Source organism: Hyperolius riggenbachi, chromosome 3, assembly GCF_040937935.1.
Source record: "Hyperolius riggenbachi isolate aHypRig1 chromosome 3, aHypRig1.pri, whole genome shotgun sequence".
In the NCBI taxonomy this organism is placed as follows: domain Eukaryota; kingdom Metazoa; phylum Chordata; class Amphibia; order Anura; family Hyperoliidae; genus Hyperolius; species Hyperolius riggenbachi.
Window position 1 is genome coordinate 467,636,647 of NC_090648.1, and position 17,387 is coordinate 467,654,033.

Consider the following 17,387-nt stretch of genomic DNA (forward strand, 5'->3'; position numbering starts at 1 on the left):
TTTGTATTGCTACTTTCGGTTTCCTATCCCCAGGAGCTGGTACCAAGGGTCTCTAGGGGCGTACATGCATAAAGGATGCTGGGGAAACTTGGATGTCTGAGAAAGCAGCTAGAAGAAGATTTCTAAAATTACCAATATTCTATTGGGCACCGGTAATTCAGATAGTAAAATAATGGTAATTTTTACCAATAACTTATTAACCTCCCTGGCGGTTTGTTAAAATCCGCCAGGGGGCAGCAAATACCTTTTTTAATTTTTTTTTTTTTCATGTAGCGAGACAATGTCTCGCTACATGATAGCCGCTGCTGAGCGGCATCCCCCCAGCCCCTCCGATCGCCGCCGGCGAACGGAGATCAAGAGATCCCGTTCAAAGAATGGGATCTCTTGGAGGGCTTCCCCCGTCGCCATGGCGACGGGGCGGGATGACGTCATCGACGTTGTAACGTCAAAGGGGAATCCGATCCACCCCACGGCGCTGCCTGGCACTGATTGGCCAGGCAGCGCACGGGGTCTGGGGGGCGGCTGCGGCGACGGGTATAGCGGCGGATCGGCGGGCAGCGGCGGCGATCGGAGGTTACACGCAGCTAGCAAAGTGCTAGCTGCGTGTAACAAAAAAAAAAAATTATGCAAATCGGCCCAGCGGGGCCTGAGCGGTGCCTCCCGGCGGCATAGCCCGAGCTCAGCTCGGGCTTACCGCCAGGGAGGTGAATGCTAAACTTACCGTATTTTCCGCCGGATAAGACCCTCCGAAAATATAATATACACCTAGGTTTAGAGAGCAAATACCAGGGAAAAAAAATATATACTAAACCTGGTGCGTCCATATTCTAGGAGCATCTCGTACATGTTCTTCCCCAACAGGTTTCCCCCATGTCTGCCCCGTGTATCCTCCTGTGTCCCCCGTGTCTGCCCCGTGTGTCCTCCTGTGTCCCCCATGTCTGCCCCGTGGGTCCCCCATGTCTGCCCCATGTGTCCTCCTGTGTCCCTGTCTCCCCCATGTGTCGTCTCCCTTCATGTGTATGCAGTGTGCCCGGCTCTACCCGCATGCCTCCGCTCCCTCTCTTGCCCCCCCTCCCCCCCGGATGTGTAGCAGCAGCTTAACCAATCCGCCATGTTGTAATTGACAATACACAATCCATTTAATCACACACAATGGATTCAAGATAAGGTGCGCTGGCTTCAGGAACCATAGGTTAGTAATTTCTCCCCTTGGGCCTAAATATAATCACCCACAATCGCAACATTTCAACATGTTTCGCCTAACTAGAAGTAAGACTTCGTCAGGAGAAATCATAAATGAAGTGCAGTGCTAATGTGCTACAACATAGTGACATGCTAACAGCCTAAATCAGAGCCAAGTCACAGCCCAAGTTAGCTAGGATAATAAGGAAGTATAGCAAACCTTCCCATCTGCAACTTTGACAAATAAATTGAATGTGTTGTACATTAAAGGAAACCAGAGCTGTAAATATAAGAAGAACCAATACTTACCCGCTGCTTCCTCCTGCAGCATAAACACATGTGAGTAACTCACCGTCCCTTTCGTGGTTTGCCTCAGTAATTGGCTAAGTCGCATCAGTCTGGGCTACTGTTTGTGCGCAGTAACCCAGACTGATCCCAAGTGAGACAGACTATTACCTCGGCTGATCAGCAGACCGCGGGAGGATGGTGAGGGACTCGCACATAATAATGCTGTAGGAGGAAGCAGTGTATAAGTATTGGTTCTTCTTATATTTACAGCCCTGGTACACTTTAAAAAAGAAACTAAGGGAACAGGCATGTATGTGGAGATGCCACCTCTCCCCCATCCTCCTCTGTCCCTCTCCTTTCGTAGCTAAATTCCCCCGGCAGCCTCTTAGGGGTTACTGGAGTCAGGCATCAGTGCGCAGGTACTGGCCCAGTTGCACACATGTCATGATTTTGTCAGGCGCAGAGAGTTCCTGTCTGTGCCATGTAGGACGTGCGCACCTGGGTTAGCACCTGCGCACTGCTGCCCAACTCCGGTAACCCAGAAGAGGCTGCCAGGGGGCATTTAGCCAAGAAAAGGAGGGGGACAGGAGAACAGTGGGCATCATGACAGCTCCCCATACATTTAAAAAAAAAAAAATCCAGGCTCCTCACCTTGAGCTAGGACATTTAAACACTTGTAGATTTAATGGGGAGGTGCTGGAAGGGGTGTGGCAAGCAAAACATCAAAATGAACTTCTGCACACTCATGCAAATCCTCTTACAAAAACCATGCAGCAATCAATGCTGTCCCTACAGCTAAGTTAAAAGCTGGGATCTTTGTTACAAGAATAAAGTCTAACTAATCCCCCTATTAGTGGTCTTAACACACAGCTTGCTGGTGTGTTCACATGGTACATATGTAGGTACTAGCAACTCCCTTGCAGGATTAGTTAGATGCACTGTCCCAGGGAGGACGTTAAGGATATGTGCTCCTATTCCCTGGATAGGCTTTGATCCGTGAATGTGTGCATGTTTGTGCTATGCATGTTACAGGGCCAGAGTTAGGACACATACAACACTGGGCTACCTCTACGCGGTGTATGTGACTACGCAAGAGACTTTATTCTTGTAACGAAGATTACAGCTTTAAACTTAGCTGTAGGGACAGCATTGATTGCTGCATGATTTTTGTAAGAGGATTTGCATGAGTGTGCGGAAGTTGATTTTGCAGTTTTGCTAGCTCCCCATACATGCCTGCTCACCCAGTTTCTCCTTTTCAGCTCTGGCATCCTATGAAGTATAGAGGGTTAGCAATACAGCCAATTAATATAAGCAGTCTACTCTGTTTACCCGTCTGGAGTAGTGAAGAGTTGGTGTTCACCCAGTTGGGAATAGTGAGGCCACAAAATATGGAAAATCCCACAATGAATATGTTTCGGGAGGAGTTCATATCAGCATACTGTAAAAAACAAACAAACACATAACACTGCATCATCTACACCAGAAATAGCACTTCAAAGCTCCTTTAATTATACAAGACATTCTAAACAGATAATGAAGGAATTTTATCCCAAATACGCCACGCCCCTGGTCTGTTACAACCTCGTGTTAAAATGCGTGGGGCGCTTTCAAGACATTACATAAATCTGCTCCATTAACCACTTTGTCCTCCTTGACGTATAAAAACGTGGATGACAGGCGCGCTCCCGCGGCCGATCGCGCGCGTGCACGCGCACTCCCGGCCGCGGAGTCGGTAGCCACGGAATCAATTTATCGGGCTATGGAGCCCGATCATTGATTCCTCTCCCCGCTGAAAAAGCGACAGCTTCTCTCGGAAGCTTCGCTCTTTCTGAAGCTGTGTCTCTCTAAGCGTACATTGTACGCTTAGAGTGACGTCATGTAAAAAAAAAATCGAGATTGCCATCTTGTGGCCAAAAAGTAAAACTACAAGTAAATTCCCAAAAACATTACAATACACCAATACTTCCCCAAATAAAACACTTTTATATCCCACCCTCCCAAAAATGCCCACATAAAATGTTTAATAAAACAAAAAAAAACATTACTATAAAAAAAAAAAAAAAACATAAATATTTACCTAAGGGTCTAAACTTTTTAAATATCTATGTAAAGATGAAATATTTCTCTCTATTTTTTTTTTTTATAAGCTTGTAAATAGTGATGTATGCAAAACGGAAAAAATGCTCTTTTATTTCCAAATAAAATATTGTCGCGATACATTGTGATAGGGACATAATTTAAATGGTGAAATAACCGTGACAAATGGGCAATAACAATACGTGGGTTTTAATTATGGAGGCATGTATTATTTTAAAACTATAATGGCCAAAAACTGACAAATAATGAATTTTTTCATTTTTTTTCTTATTCTTCCTGTTAAAATGCATTTACAGTAAAGTGGCTCTTAGCAAAATGTACCCCCCAAAGAAAGCCTAATTGGTGGCGGAAAAAACAAGATATAGATCAGTTCATTGTGATAAGTAGTGATAAAGTTATAGGCTAATGAATGGGAGGTGAACATTGCTCGGATGCATAAGCTGAAAACGACTGAGATGTTAAGTGGTTAAAGGGAACCCGAGGTGAGAGACATATGGTGAGTGTGATGTGGCACATTTGTTTTAGTTTCAAGTAGTTTTATTAGACAAAAAGTGAATTTCAGATTCTAAAACAAAAAGAAGCTTCCGTACCACCTGCATGTAAACTGCTTGTGCTGGGGTCAAAAACCGAATGTCAAAAAATGAAAAAGAAACCCCTTAGGCAAAGCACCACTCAGATTGTTTGGGGAAAAAAATATTTACATGATCTTTGTGCCACATGATCTATAATTCAATATAAAGTTGATACTCATAATACAATCAGGGCCGGTTCTAGACTCTTTGCTGCCCGAGGCAAACTTGTGAGGATGGAATGATCGCACAGCACCTGACAATTTGCACCACACGTTTTAGCTGCGATACGCCCCCCAAAAAACATCCGCAGTATAGTTAGGTAGCCAGTTATAGGTGCTCCCAGTGTTGGTAACTAGGTACAGTTGCCCCCAGTATAGCATAGAAGGATACGCAGACCAAGTGCTGGTAGATGCACATTGTCCTTTCCAGAGATGATTTTTTTATACATATAACCTTTTAATCCGCTTTATAATCTTAGATATTTTGAATATTATCTTATGTATCAATGTACAATGTATATTTGCATATGTCTCCTTTAAGGTAAAGGCTGGTTGAGGTATGGGGTGGAGCTTGTTCTTCTCCCACCTACATAAAGCCTTCCCCTTGCAGGTTCCCTTTTAACTATGACTAAGGGCAGATTGTAAGCCCGACACGCGTCAGTTGAACCTTGTGGTTTTATTGCCATGTCATGTGGAATCTTTTGAATAAAGAACAACAGCATTTTTCTACCAGCACTTGGTCTGCGGATTCTTCTATGCATATCTGAGAATTGGCTTGGCTTTCCTGGTCCTGCACCTGCTGGTCTGATTTGAGGGGGTAGAGCGTTTTGAACTTTCCCACTGCCCCCAGTATAGGTTGGACAGGTACAGTTGCCCCCAGTATAGGTTGGCCAGGCTCTTTCTTCACTTCCTGTTTCTGCTTGGTGCTGTCCCCAGACTTCTGCTGCATGAGGAAGTTGCCTCACTTGGCATCATGGGCAGACTGAGCCAGAATACAATCGATTAAAATCACGCAACCTCCCTGGCGTTCAATTTCCACAGGATTTCTGTGCAAAAAGTGGTTCAATTAATTTTCAAAACCTTTTAGCTTTTTTCCTGTAACTTACCAAAATGAGCCAAGCAAGAGTTTAAAAAAAAAAAAAAAAAAACACACTTTCAGTCACAAAGTGGACTGAATTAGCTCTGCGCTTAATCCACACACAATAAAAAAGTTGCAATAAAACTGCTGCTAATCAACTACAAATATCAATTCCTGTTTCTGCAGTCCTGCAACTACATCAAATTGCCGACCAGCAGTGGTGCTCAACAGAGCTCGAATATTCAAGTAGCTCGAATATTCGAGCTCTTTTTCAGCTATTCGAGCTCGGTATTCGAGCTCCGAATAGCTGCAGCTATTCGAATGGGCTATTCGAGTAAACTCGAATAGCCCATTCACTATTCGCGCTATTCGAGCAAACAGCGCTATCAGTGGCGTAGCTAAGGAGCTGTGGGCCCCGATGCAAGTTTTACAATGGGGCCCCCCAAGCAGTCTAAACATAACAATTGATACGGTGCACCAAAATCTGCCAATGGCAAATACAGTGTCAGAGGTGCAAGAAGGGGATTGGGAACACTTTGTTAAGGATTGCCACTATTCAAAGTATCTATAGAAGTGATTATTATGAGCACAGGACCAATAGAGAGTTAATACTGTAGTTGAGGGAGGGCCCTTCAGGGCCCCTCTGGCCCAAGGGCCCCGATGTGGTCGCTACCTCTGCAACCCCTATTGCTACACCCCTGAGCGCTATTCGAGCTTGAATACCGAGCTCGAATAGCGTCATAGCCCAGATTGATGTCCTTAGAGCCAATCAGAGGGCTCCCAGGCCCTCTGACGGCAGCCAATCACAGAGGGGGACCCCGGCCAGCCCCTACCCTATAAATAGCGGCCACCATGTTCCGTTTTTCCGTCCTCGCCTGACTTTGTACAGAGAGAGATCTGCTCCTTTGTGCTTTGGCTTAGCAAGAGCTTTATTGTGGTCAATCACCTAGCGTTTTTGCTCACATACACCTCCTATATACACCTATATTGTTGTTAGTTAGATAGACATTGTATTTTAGTTAGTAGCTTGTGTGTTACTAGAGACAGCCAGCTGCTGCAGGCAAGCTTACAGCTTTAGGCCTCAGGGCCTTGCCTGTGTGGGCAGGTGTCCTCCTGTCCTCTGTTAGTTTATTTCTCATCTTATCTATACCAGTGTTTCTGCTGTCCTTTACTACTGAGTGATTGTATTTTGTACTTGTTATTATACTGTAACTGTACTAGGACACTCACTGTTACTGTTTGTTCATAGCTCCTGCGTGTGTGTGCGTGCACAGTACACACTATTTCCTTCTGATTACTACTGATTATTGTAATTTCTAGTTGTACAGTACTTACTGTTACTACTTACTACTAGGGACACTCAGTCACTGTTCATAGGCTAGCTCCTGCGTGTGTGTGTGTGTGCGTGCACTGTCTGTAGTGTACACACACTCTATTTCCGTCTGATTACTACTGATTATTGTAATTTCTAGTTGTACTTACTGTTACTACTTACTACTAGGGACACTCAGTCACTGTTCATAGGCTAGCTCCTGCGTGTGTGTGTGTGTGCGTGCACTCACTGTCTGTAGTGTACACACACTCTATTTCCTTCTACTGAATCTGATTACAACTGATTATTGTATTTTCTAGTTAGTGTACTATTGGAAACACTCACTGTGTTCACTGTTCACACTTACTGATTACCAATACCGATTATTGTATTTTGTATTTGTACTGTACTAATCACTTAGCGATCTAATCACTTAGTGATTAGTGTCACCTCACCCACCAACCCACTCCATTAAAGTACCCCACTTTTTCACCCGCCCTTTTAAAAAACTTTTGTGTTTACGCCCAAAACATCTAAGATGTCTGGAAGTGGCAGCCAGCGCGGTTTGGGCAAGGGGAAGGGCAGCAAGGGAATCAGGAGGAGAGGGAGCAGCATTGTGGCAAGCCGCGCCACCATGCACAGTTCCGCAGCAGCAGCAGCTGCGTCAGTGGCTAACATTCCTCCTACAGCCACTGGCCGTGGACGCCTTGGGCGCCCAGCAGGAGCATCTGCAACTCACGCTGCAGAGACACAGCAGCAGCAGTGTGTAGCACCTGCTCCTATTTTCCTCCAGCCGGGTCGGAAACGTCCCATTGAGGAAAAGGGTGCAGCCACTGTGGTGCAACTGATGACGGAGGATGAGCAGCCCGCCATCAGCTCTGCATCCGAGGCCTCCACCCTCACCACCACCACCACCACCACCCCTGTTCGCAGCAGCCGCCCAGCAGGGCCTGGGGAGGAGGCCAGTTCACCGTCAGTCGCCGACCTATCACTCAGCAGTCTTTTGACCCCAGGCACCATCCGGGTATTGTCTGCTGTTGTTGGCGATTTTGAGGAGGAGATGCTGATGGGCACTTTGGGGGAGGAGGGATTGGACAGCAAGACTGTGGCGACAGTCAAGCAGCCCATCCATGCATCAGGAGAGGAGTTTGGGGGGTCATCATCCCAGCAGGACATGTTTCAGGAGGGGGAGGATGATGATGACACGGTGACAGACAAAGACTGGGTGCCACCAGCTCCAGGGGATGTCGTCATCAGCAGCTCTGAGGAGGAGGAGGAGGATGCGCTTGTGGGCCTTGCAAGGAGGCGCATCATTGCAAGCATTGGCAGCAGTAGGCCGGTCCCACAGCCTGCTGGTGTCTCAGGCTCAGCAGCAGCAGCATCTGCCAGTACCACCACCAGCCGCACCCAAGCCCCCCCCAACCACCACAGGGAGACAGGCAGCAGCGGCTCCAGGCCGTAGGGGGTTGTTTTTGTCACCAATCTGGCGATTTTTCACCATGCCCAGAGTGTACAGCAAGTACGCCACTTGCAACCACTGTCAGCGGAAGTTGAGCAGAGGTGCAGACTTCTTAAAGTTCAGCACCAGCTCGCTCATCAACCACCTTGCTGCTAAACATTTCCACCAGCATGAGGAGTTCCAAAGGCTGAAGGCATCTGGTGCTGGCAGTGGCACCACACCCATCACTGCACAGCCTGCAGCAACAGCAGCCACCCGCCCTCCTGCTCCTCCAGCAGCACCAGCAGAAGTGCGGAAACGCACTGCTCCTCCCCCCTCTGCAACTCCTGCCGCCGACACTGAGGCCTGTTCTGGCAGCCAGTCCTCAGTGGCCTCCTCTGCTGTGTCCGCTGATTCCCGTGCTAGCAAAAGGCCACGCCAGAGCCTTTTGAGCGAGTCCTTCCAGGGGGTGGTTAGGGCTCTGCCTCCCAGCAGCCGTCGCGTGCGGCAGCTGAACGGCTTGCTGGCACGGGCCATGTGCTCCCAACTCCTGCCGTACACGCTCGTGCAGGAGGGGAGCGACATGCGTGCGCTGCTTGCTTGTGCAGCCTCAGACTGGCAGCTCCCCAGCAGACACTTTTTCGCCCGCAAGGCCATTCCTGCACTGCACCGCTTTGTGATGGCCAATGTGGAGCGAGGGCTGGAGCACGCGGTTGGTGAAAGGGTCCACGTCACCATGGACTCCTGGAGCAGCCGCTTCGGGACAGGCCGCTACCTGTCCTTCACTGTCCACTGGGTCAGCTTGGTGGAAGGGGGTGAGGATGGGAGAGCAGCAGCGGGCACAGCAGCAGCAGCAACACAGTGGGTGGTGCCACCCCGCAGGGTCAGGGGAACTGCAGCAGGTTCCTCCGATCCTCTGCCATCCTCCGGCACACCTGGCCAAACCCCCCGCCTCAGCAGCAGCGTGAAGGCCCGCCACTGCCAAGCGCTGCTGCAGTTAGTCAGCCTTGGGAAGACCAAACTGACGGCAACCCATGTGTTGGCCAAACTCCAGGAGCAGGAGAGGATTTGGCAGACCCCCAGAGGCCTCAGAGTCGGAGAGGTGGTGGCCGACAATGGGGCCAATCTGGTTGCTGCAATTGACAGGGGAAACCTGACCCACATCCCCTGTCTTGCCCACGTGCTGAACCTGGTGGTGCAGAAGTTCTTGCGCACCTACCAGGGGATGGGCGAACTGCTGGAAACGGCAAGGAACGTTGTGCGTCACTTCCGGCGCTCGGCTGCAGCCTGTGCGAGCCTGGAAGACGTGCAAAAGGAGCTGGAGCTGCCACGCCATCGGCTGATCATTGACGTTCCAACTCGCTGGAACTCCACCCTGGCGATGTTGGAGCGTCTGGTTGAACAGAAGCACGCTGTCAACCAGTACCTTGCCCTGGCCACTGTTTCCGCCGCTCAGAGAAGGGACAAGATCAGCAACATCCCGTCCATCGTCCCCGATGATGACTGGAGGCACATGCAGCAGGTGTGCTTAGTGCTGGCTCCCTTTCTGCAGGCCACTAACATGGTAAGCAGGGACCATGCTATGGTCTGCGAGTGGGTGCCCCTGGTTTGTCTGCTGAACAGGGCCCTCGATGCTTTGCTGGAACAGGGAGCGGCAGCCTTGGACCAGCAGGAGCGCCATGCAGCTGCACAGTCCACCTCTGAGGGGGGAGGAGGAGGAGGACTTGGTGGAGGTCCCTGACCTTGCTGTTGATGAGGGGGATCAGCACAGCGCAGCTGAGTTGGTGCGGGGGTGGAGAGAGGATGAGGCTGAGGAGGAGGATGAGGACAGCACTGCCGTCAATGTGCCAGCACACGTGGCCCGCCTCTTCCCAAAGGCAGCGCACATGCTGACGTGCCTGCGCAAGGACCCCAGGGTGATCCAGATGAAGCAGAGGGAGGACATCTGGATCAGCATGATGTTGGACCCACGCCTCAAGGGGAAGTTGAGCCAGTTCCTGCCGCCTGCAGGAGGAGACCCAGCGCAACAAATAAGGAGCTTGCAGCAGGCCCTTGTTGAGCGCTTGGAGGAAGCCTTCCCCCAGCCTTCCATGCCCACTGTCCAGCCAGCACAGAGGCAGCAGCAGGTGCCTGCATCCAGCAGCAAGCGCCCCACAGACCTGCTGTCTCTCAGCAACGAGCTCTACAGGACTGTAGAGGCTCCGGCAGCAGTGACTAGAGAGGAGGTGCATGCAGCAGCATCCTTCTCCGGTCACAGCCAGCGCCTGACCCGCATGGTGGCTGACTACATGGGGTCCTACAGCGGGCTTAACAGCGATGCCCCTGTTGATCCCATGGAGTATTGGGTCAAGCGCCTGAAGATCTGGAGCGAGCTGGCGCAGTACGCCCTGGAAGTGCTGTCCTGTCCCCCTTCCAGCGTGCTGTCCGAGCGCTGCTTCGGTGCAGCTGGTGGCGTGGTCACCGAGAAACGCTCACGTCTGTCTCACAAGTCTGTGGACAGACTGAGGTTTCTCAAGATGAACCAGGCGTGGGTGGAAGGCGAGTTCCTGGCCCCTGTTGTCGGCGAGAGGGGGACATGAACTGGCTACCGGAAGAACCATCGTTAATGTGCCTTACCACCCTTTACCACCTCCTGGTTCCTGCTCACTAAGCCAGCCTGGTTCACTTTGACTATTACGTCGCCTGCAGCCACACATTTAACACCTACAGTGGGCTGCTGTGTACTGTCCTGCTGTCTGTCTGTGTTTCCCACTGCCAGGGTACACAGATTTACCTTCTGCTGCCACTCTGCCACCAGCTATTACGTCAAACAATAGCTATATCTGTGTAATTTGTTGTAAAAACAAAACAAAAAAAACATTAAAAAAAAAAAAGTTTAATTTTTCTGAGGTGCCCGGGTTGAAAACTGTGTTGTCCCAGTTGTGTATTGGACACGATGTGGGCTGCACGACCGCTGTCTGGGACCTCCTGTTGTGTTTATTTACGCCCTGGTATCACCGCTAGGTACAAGGGCTATTATGTCACGCTGCCTGCCTCATTGACTGCCTGCTGCCACACACTCATCCTCCTCCTCCTGCTGCTGCTGAATTTACCTCCTGCTGTCTGTGTGTTTCCACTGCCAGGGAGCACATACAATGGCGCTTCCAACATGCGTGTGCCACCAGCTATTTGTTACGCTCAAAAATAGCTGCATTTCTTTAAAAAAACAAAAAATATATATATACTTTTTATTAATACTGTGTGATATTATTTTTAGAGGTGTCCGGGTTGAAAACTGTGTTGTCCCAGTTGTGTATTGGACATGATGTGGGCTTCACGACCGCTGTCTGGAACCTCATGCTGTGTATTTATGGCCTGGTACCACCGCTAGGTACCACACAGCCTATTATGTCTCGCTGCCTGCCTCATTGACTGCCTGCTGCCACACAATCATCCTCCTCCTCCTGCTGCTGCTGAATTTACCTCCTGCTGTCTGTGTGTTTCCACTGCCAGGGAGCACATACAATGGCGCTTCCAACATGCGTGCGCCACCAGCTATTTATTACGCTCAAAAATAGCTGCATTTCTTTAAAAAAAAAATATAAAAGAGAAATAAGTGAAGAAGAAAAAGACGATATAGAAAAAGAAGAAGATATAGAAAAAGAAGAAGAAGGAGAAGGAGAAGGAGAAGAAGAAGAAGAAGATATAGAAAAAGAAGAAGATATAGAAAAAGAAGAAGAAGATATAGAAAAAGAAGAAGAAGATATAGAAAAAGAAGAAAAGAAGAAGACGAAATACAATAATAAGAATAATAAGAATAAGAAGAAGAAGAATAAGAATAAGAAGAATAAGAATAAGAAGAAGAATAAGAAGAATAATAAGAATAAGAATAAGAATAAGAATAATAAGAAGAAGAAGTATATACAGTACTGAACAAAATTTTGGACACAACTTCTCTTTCAACCTTTTTTTTTTAAAGGAACATCCCCACATAATCACTTGCTGTTGTTACTTGGAAAAAAAGATGTTTCTTGCATCATTCACCCTCAAAACAAGTGTTGGAAGCTATTTAAGGCCAATTCGAATAGTCAGCTCGAATAATGAGCTCGAATACCGACTCGAATAGTGAGCTCGAAGTCCGAGGTCGAATCGAATAGTAAAAAATATTCGACTCGAATATTCGACCGAACGCGAATAATTTACTATTCGAATTCGACCAAACTCGAATTATAAAAAGGGGTATCCGAGCACCACTGCCGACCAGCAGCCTTCTGAATCAGTCCAGTTAAATGCTCAAATCACTTTCCTAATTCACAAATAAATTATAAAAAGCCCCATTCAAAGTGACTTTTAGCTTCGCTGTAATCAATTGCAAAGGCGAGTTAGTCCCTTTTAGAAATTCACATGTAAAAACTTGACCAGCGCTGCATACACTTGTGTGTCACTCCCACCACCAACATCTAATGGAGAGCGACTCACCGATTTAGTTGGACCACTATTCACAATGGTCAATTGCGCATGTGGGGGCATTCAAAGGCTCTCCTCGCCTATACGAATCATTCCACCTTTGCTGCAGCCACCATTGGTGAATGGAGTTCCAGATTCCACTTTAAGTATCCCTCAAATGAAAAGCACAATGCTCATAGCGCAACACTGTATGCACTTTAAAAACTTTTATTCCAGATTTACACTTACAGATTCCGCGGTTCAGACAGCACCTGATGAGTCATAGTGATGACAAAATAGATTGGGCGGAGCTACGCGCGACGCATCTGAACACACAGGCGGGCGGCAATAGGGATTCCCCATACGCCGGGATTGATGACACCATCTGGCCATACCGGGAGGCCAAACGGGAGAGCCTGTGGGAAAAAAACTCTATGTGCTGTCTGAACCGCGGAATCTGTAAGTGTAAATCTGGAATAAAAGTTTTTAAAGTGCATACAGTGTTGCGCTATGAGCATTGTGCTTTTCATTTGAGGGATACTTAAAGTGGAATCTGGAACTCCATTCACCAATGGTGGCTGCAGCAAAGGTGGAATGATTCGCATAGGCGAGGGGAGCCTTTGAATGCCCCCACATGCGCAATTGACCATTGTGAATAGTGGTCGAACTAAATCGGTGAGTCGCTCTCCATTAGGTGTTGGTGGTGGGAGACACACACAAGTGTATGTAGCGCTGGTCAAGCTTTTACAAGCAAGAGTTTAGTATAGATTATGAGTATAATAAAAGTGTCAAACACAAATTATTGTCAAACAATAAAATAAAATGTATTAATTTGATTTAAGGAAGTGCCCTAAAGTAAAATAAAATCTTAAAAACAAGTACAGGGCAGGAGGATATAGATCAGTGCTGATTATTAGTCGGACACATGTACAGTATGTGGAAAAACAGGAGGTTTGGGATCAAAGGTGCAGATAGTAGTATACTGTAGCTTCTATTTTAGAGTAAATATGGTGGCTATGGGAGTAAAAGGAGAATTTCCTGTCATTGGGGTTAAATTCTCTCCAAGAGTCCACTAAAAGAGGTTAGTAATTTCGTCAGAGTGGCAAGACTGGTGACACTGCCTAGAAGAGGAAGCACAATGCGATCGGTCAAGGATGGGGTTAGGAGTTCTATTAAAAGTTACCAGCCCAAATAACCAGGGTATTGGACAGACCCAAAACCTCTCCCAGCACCTCCCTCACTGGGGGTACGGGGGACTCGGGAGGAGCATAAATATTGATCAAACAAAGGTAGGCATTTTCTATTGTACCTATAGTTATAACAAAGCGACCCTCATCATCCAAAATGCATCTGTCTACTTTTATAGGGAAGGAGTTGTAAAGCAAGGTCAGAACTCCCGTTTCTTAGAAGCAGAGCAGATAAAGCATATTTGATAGTTTTATGAAAATACTTAAAGAGTAACTGTCAGGCTGCAGAAGCTAATTTAAACCTCTATTCTCCTGTGTTAAACAGTTTAGAAGGAAGCCAAAAAGCCATTAGTGAAGATAAAAATCACAGTTACCTTTGATGTGTGCTTATCAGAAAAGCTGTTAGACCTAAGAGGACGCAAGCCGCATACTATACTGCAAAGCATTCTGGGGCCCTCCCCTCGGCTGCTAATGAGACGTTACAGCAGCTTGTAATCAGTCCAGCGCGTAGCACTGATAAATCTCCGGGCGAGTACACTGCAGGAGTCAGCTATTGTTCCTAGCCACATGGCTCATTAATATTCACTGCACACTCTGTTATTCAGTACGAGCTTTTCTGTGATCAGGAAGCAGGCAGGACATGACGACACATTTGACAGAAAAACATGGAACCTGCCATGAGCTGTCAGGAGCATCAATCTCTGCATATACTATATAAAAATTCTGTGAAGTACAAACGTGGACAGTGAAATGCATATGTAATGTAAGTACATCCAATCTTTAGCTACTGATATATGTGTTTATTTTCTCTGAGACCTTATACCTAACAGCTCCTCTTTAATAATTGAAGTTTTGGAAAAATGTGTCACTTGTAAGCATAGAATAGCAGGGGAACATTTTTGATCTAAAAATGCCTTTCTCCATTTATAAGAAGAGTAGAGACCTTTAGCACTGTGTGAAATTATGTTAAAAATGGGCCACAGGGAGTGTAAAGTTTAAGGGTGGTGTCAATATGCTGCACAATAAGTGATGCAGGTAGATGCTGTGTCTCCCATCAAATAAAAAATAATATCTGGTGACCATGAAAACTAAGTAACAAATAGTAAACAGGAGAATAAAAAAAAAAAAACATGGGCAGATCAAACAAAACTCAAAAGAAAGCAGTAAGACTCCAATAGGGGGGTCAAGTACCTAAAGGTGATGTATTGCCAGCAGGAATAAAAAGTCAACAATGCAGCGCCATAAGGTGTGGGGCAGCACTACTAAACTCAGGCTGCATTCCAGGGCAGGGAATGAGGTAGTATCAATTAACACATACAATAATACTAATAAAATCAGTAGCTATAATGATTAGCTCACAGCACCAGAGTCATAAAAGTATTGCTAATGAAACAGCAGCACAATACAATATGTTCTACCCATTAGGCAATAAACCAGGGAGAAGTGTTTCCAAAAAAGCAGTGCAAGGTAGGACCATGCCAGGTCAGCAGCTTCTAGCTTGGCTGTAGAGAAATATATGCCAGTAAAATCGGGTGTCAAAGATCAGCCAAGAGTACAGACGAAGCTCGTTTGAACAAGAACAAAACGGTAGCCTTGGACTTGCGTGACCCCAGGAGAGGTAATGTTCTAAAGTTAAATCAGTGGCACCCTCTCTCCTCCATAAAAGGCCACAGCAAGGGTAAGTTCCGTAAGTCCAGGTACACCCAGGAGTAGCAATGGGCAAAAAAGGAGGGCTTAGCTTATTGATGAGCAGATCTCCTGTCAAAAATTATCTGACAAGATCACTCGTGGGTGTCACATGCCAAGGAGTGAAAGGTCACATTCGTGCACATCAGGATAACAGACAGTGTGTGTTTGTCCAGCCTGTAAAGGATCTAGACCCCAATGGCTTGGATGGATCATGATGGGGGGGGGGGGGCCAACATGAATATGCTCCGACCCAGAGGTTCACCAACATGAAGGGAAGGCAGGTCAATGGGAGTTGTAAGCAAACAGGTAAGTTAAAGACCTGCTGGCTGAGATGAATGTGAGCGAGCCTGCCAGGTTGACCACTAGTACCGGGTGAGGTGGTCGCTGAGGTAGCAGGGTGTTTGGCATCAGCTCTGCTATTATCCCTGCAGTTTCCAGATGTCTGCGACCTTCCTCTAGTGTGTGGAAAACATACGATCCATCACCGTGGGCGAAAGCAAGGGAAAAGAGGGTTCTCAATCTGTATCTCATCACAGCCTTCTGGAGTGAGAGAAATACTGGTCGTAGGGCGTGTCTGTGTTGCATGGTAGAAGGAGCCAAGCCTGCAAAGAGTTGAACCTTTGAAGGGACACCAGACAGGGCATCCACATGCCGGGCTGCTTCAAGTAACAAGTCACAGACCTCATCAAATTGAAGTTTCAGGACAACATCCCCCGGTAGGTCTGTGTTGCGGGGCCTTGAAAGAGCCCGCTGTATGTGCACAATGCGGAATGAGGCCTGGTCCCATCTGGGGAAGGAGGGTGCTAGGCTTCAGCCTCTTTAAGCTCCAAACTAAAGACTGCCTTGATGTCAACTACAAGGTCCTCTTGAGAGTGGTCCAAAAGGAAGAGTGCATGCCCATGCTTGGAGCTAAGTATATATCAGTAGGATTTGTCTACTCGGGGTAGAGAGGCCACAATGGCATAGCTCCTGAGCTCCATCCACCATCTTAGATCTCAGAGCTTGTGGAGGAAGGCAAAATTTGGGGAGTAGCGGAGGCGGGAGTAGAAGATGGTTCCCAAGATTTAGTTTTTCCTTTTTGGGTCATGTTCACCCAGCTATAGTAAAAATTTGGGATCTGTTGGAGAAAGGGAAGGATGCCCACACTGAAACCAATGTTCCCTATTTTGGGCTGTGGTAAGTACTAATCCGAGATATGACCACAAACTATGCCCCCATCCCCAATCCGTTTCCCACCACCCAAAGTATAACATTCCCAGCATAACACTCCCCACAGCAAGTGTAGCCAGTATAGTACCCTCACCCATATAACCAGTGCTGCTCAGCAAGATTTCGGATATCCGAGTTACCCAGATAATCCAAATTTTTTCCACTATCCGAACTTTGAATAGCAATTTGGATATTTTTTAAAATCCGCATAGGGGGAGGGGGAGGGGGAGAGGGAGAGGGAGAGGGAGAGGGAGAGGGAGAGGGAGAGGGAGAGGGAGAGGGAGAGGGAGAGGGAGAGGGAGAGGGAGAGGGAGAGGGAGAGGGAGAGGGAGAGGGAGAGGGAGAGGGAGAGGGAGAGGGAGAGGGAGAGGGAGAGGGAGAGGGAGAGAGAGAGAGAGAGAGAGAGAGAGAGAGAGAGAGAGAGATTTTAAGTCCCCACATCAATAAGTGTTTTCCTTTAAAAAAACATGGATATCTGGTATACTGGGTTCGGATATCCGATTCGGATTACAAAATGTCAAACTCGGCTATCCGATTCGGATCGGATATCTGGGTATCCGGATCCGAATTCTATCCGGATTTTGAAAAGGGGTATCCGAGCAGCACTGCATATAACCATAAGTATGGCCACAGCATAAGTCAACCTTCCCACAGTATACCAAACCCTCCTCCACAGAGGTGTGAACAAATGGGAAGCCCAATTATTTGAAGATACACCCCTGGAAGTAGCAGTTCAATACATTGTTAATTTCCAATGAATAGTAAGTAATCAATAGAGGAGCAGCAATATCTTTACCACCTTACGTCCAACAAATTTAAGCAAAAAAATAAATAAAAAAAATCACATTGAGAATCAGTTCAACCTGTAGCTGTCTAGATGGGATACTTTGCTACAGAAACATTTAATGTCC

The 17,387-nt window shown here is 47.3% G+C and overlaps 1 protein-coding gene across 4 annotated transcripts in view; it reads right to left on the minus strand.

The window, feature by feature from the left end:
• Positions 1 to 17,387, minus strand: part of LOC137561702 (solute carrier family 23 member 1-like) — a 101,640-nt gene that overhangs the window by 7,847 nt on the left and 76,406 nt on the right. For all 4 annotated transcript variants that reach the window (XR_011030088.1, XM_068273046.1, XM_068273045.1 and 1 more), the window contains exon 10: positions 2,800 to 2,908. Coding sequence is in view for 3 of the 4 variants with exons in the window: in XM_068273046.1 (XP_068129147.1) it covers positions 2,800 to 2,908 (109 nt within the window). In the remaining variant the exon portion in view is untranslated. The remainder of the gene's footprint in view (positions 1 to 2,799; positions 2,909 to 17,387) is intronic.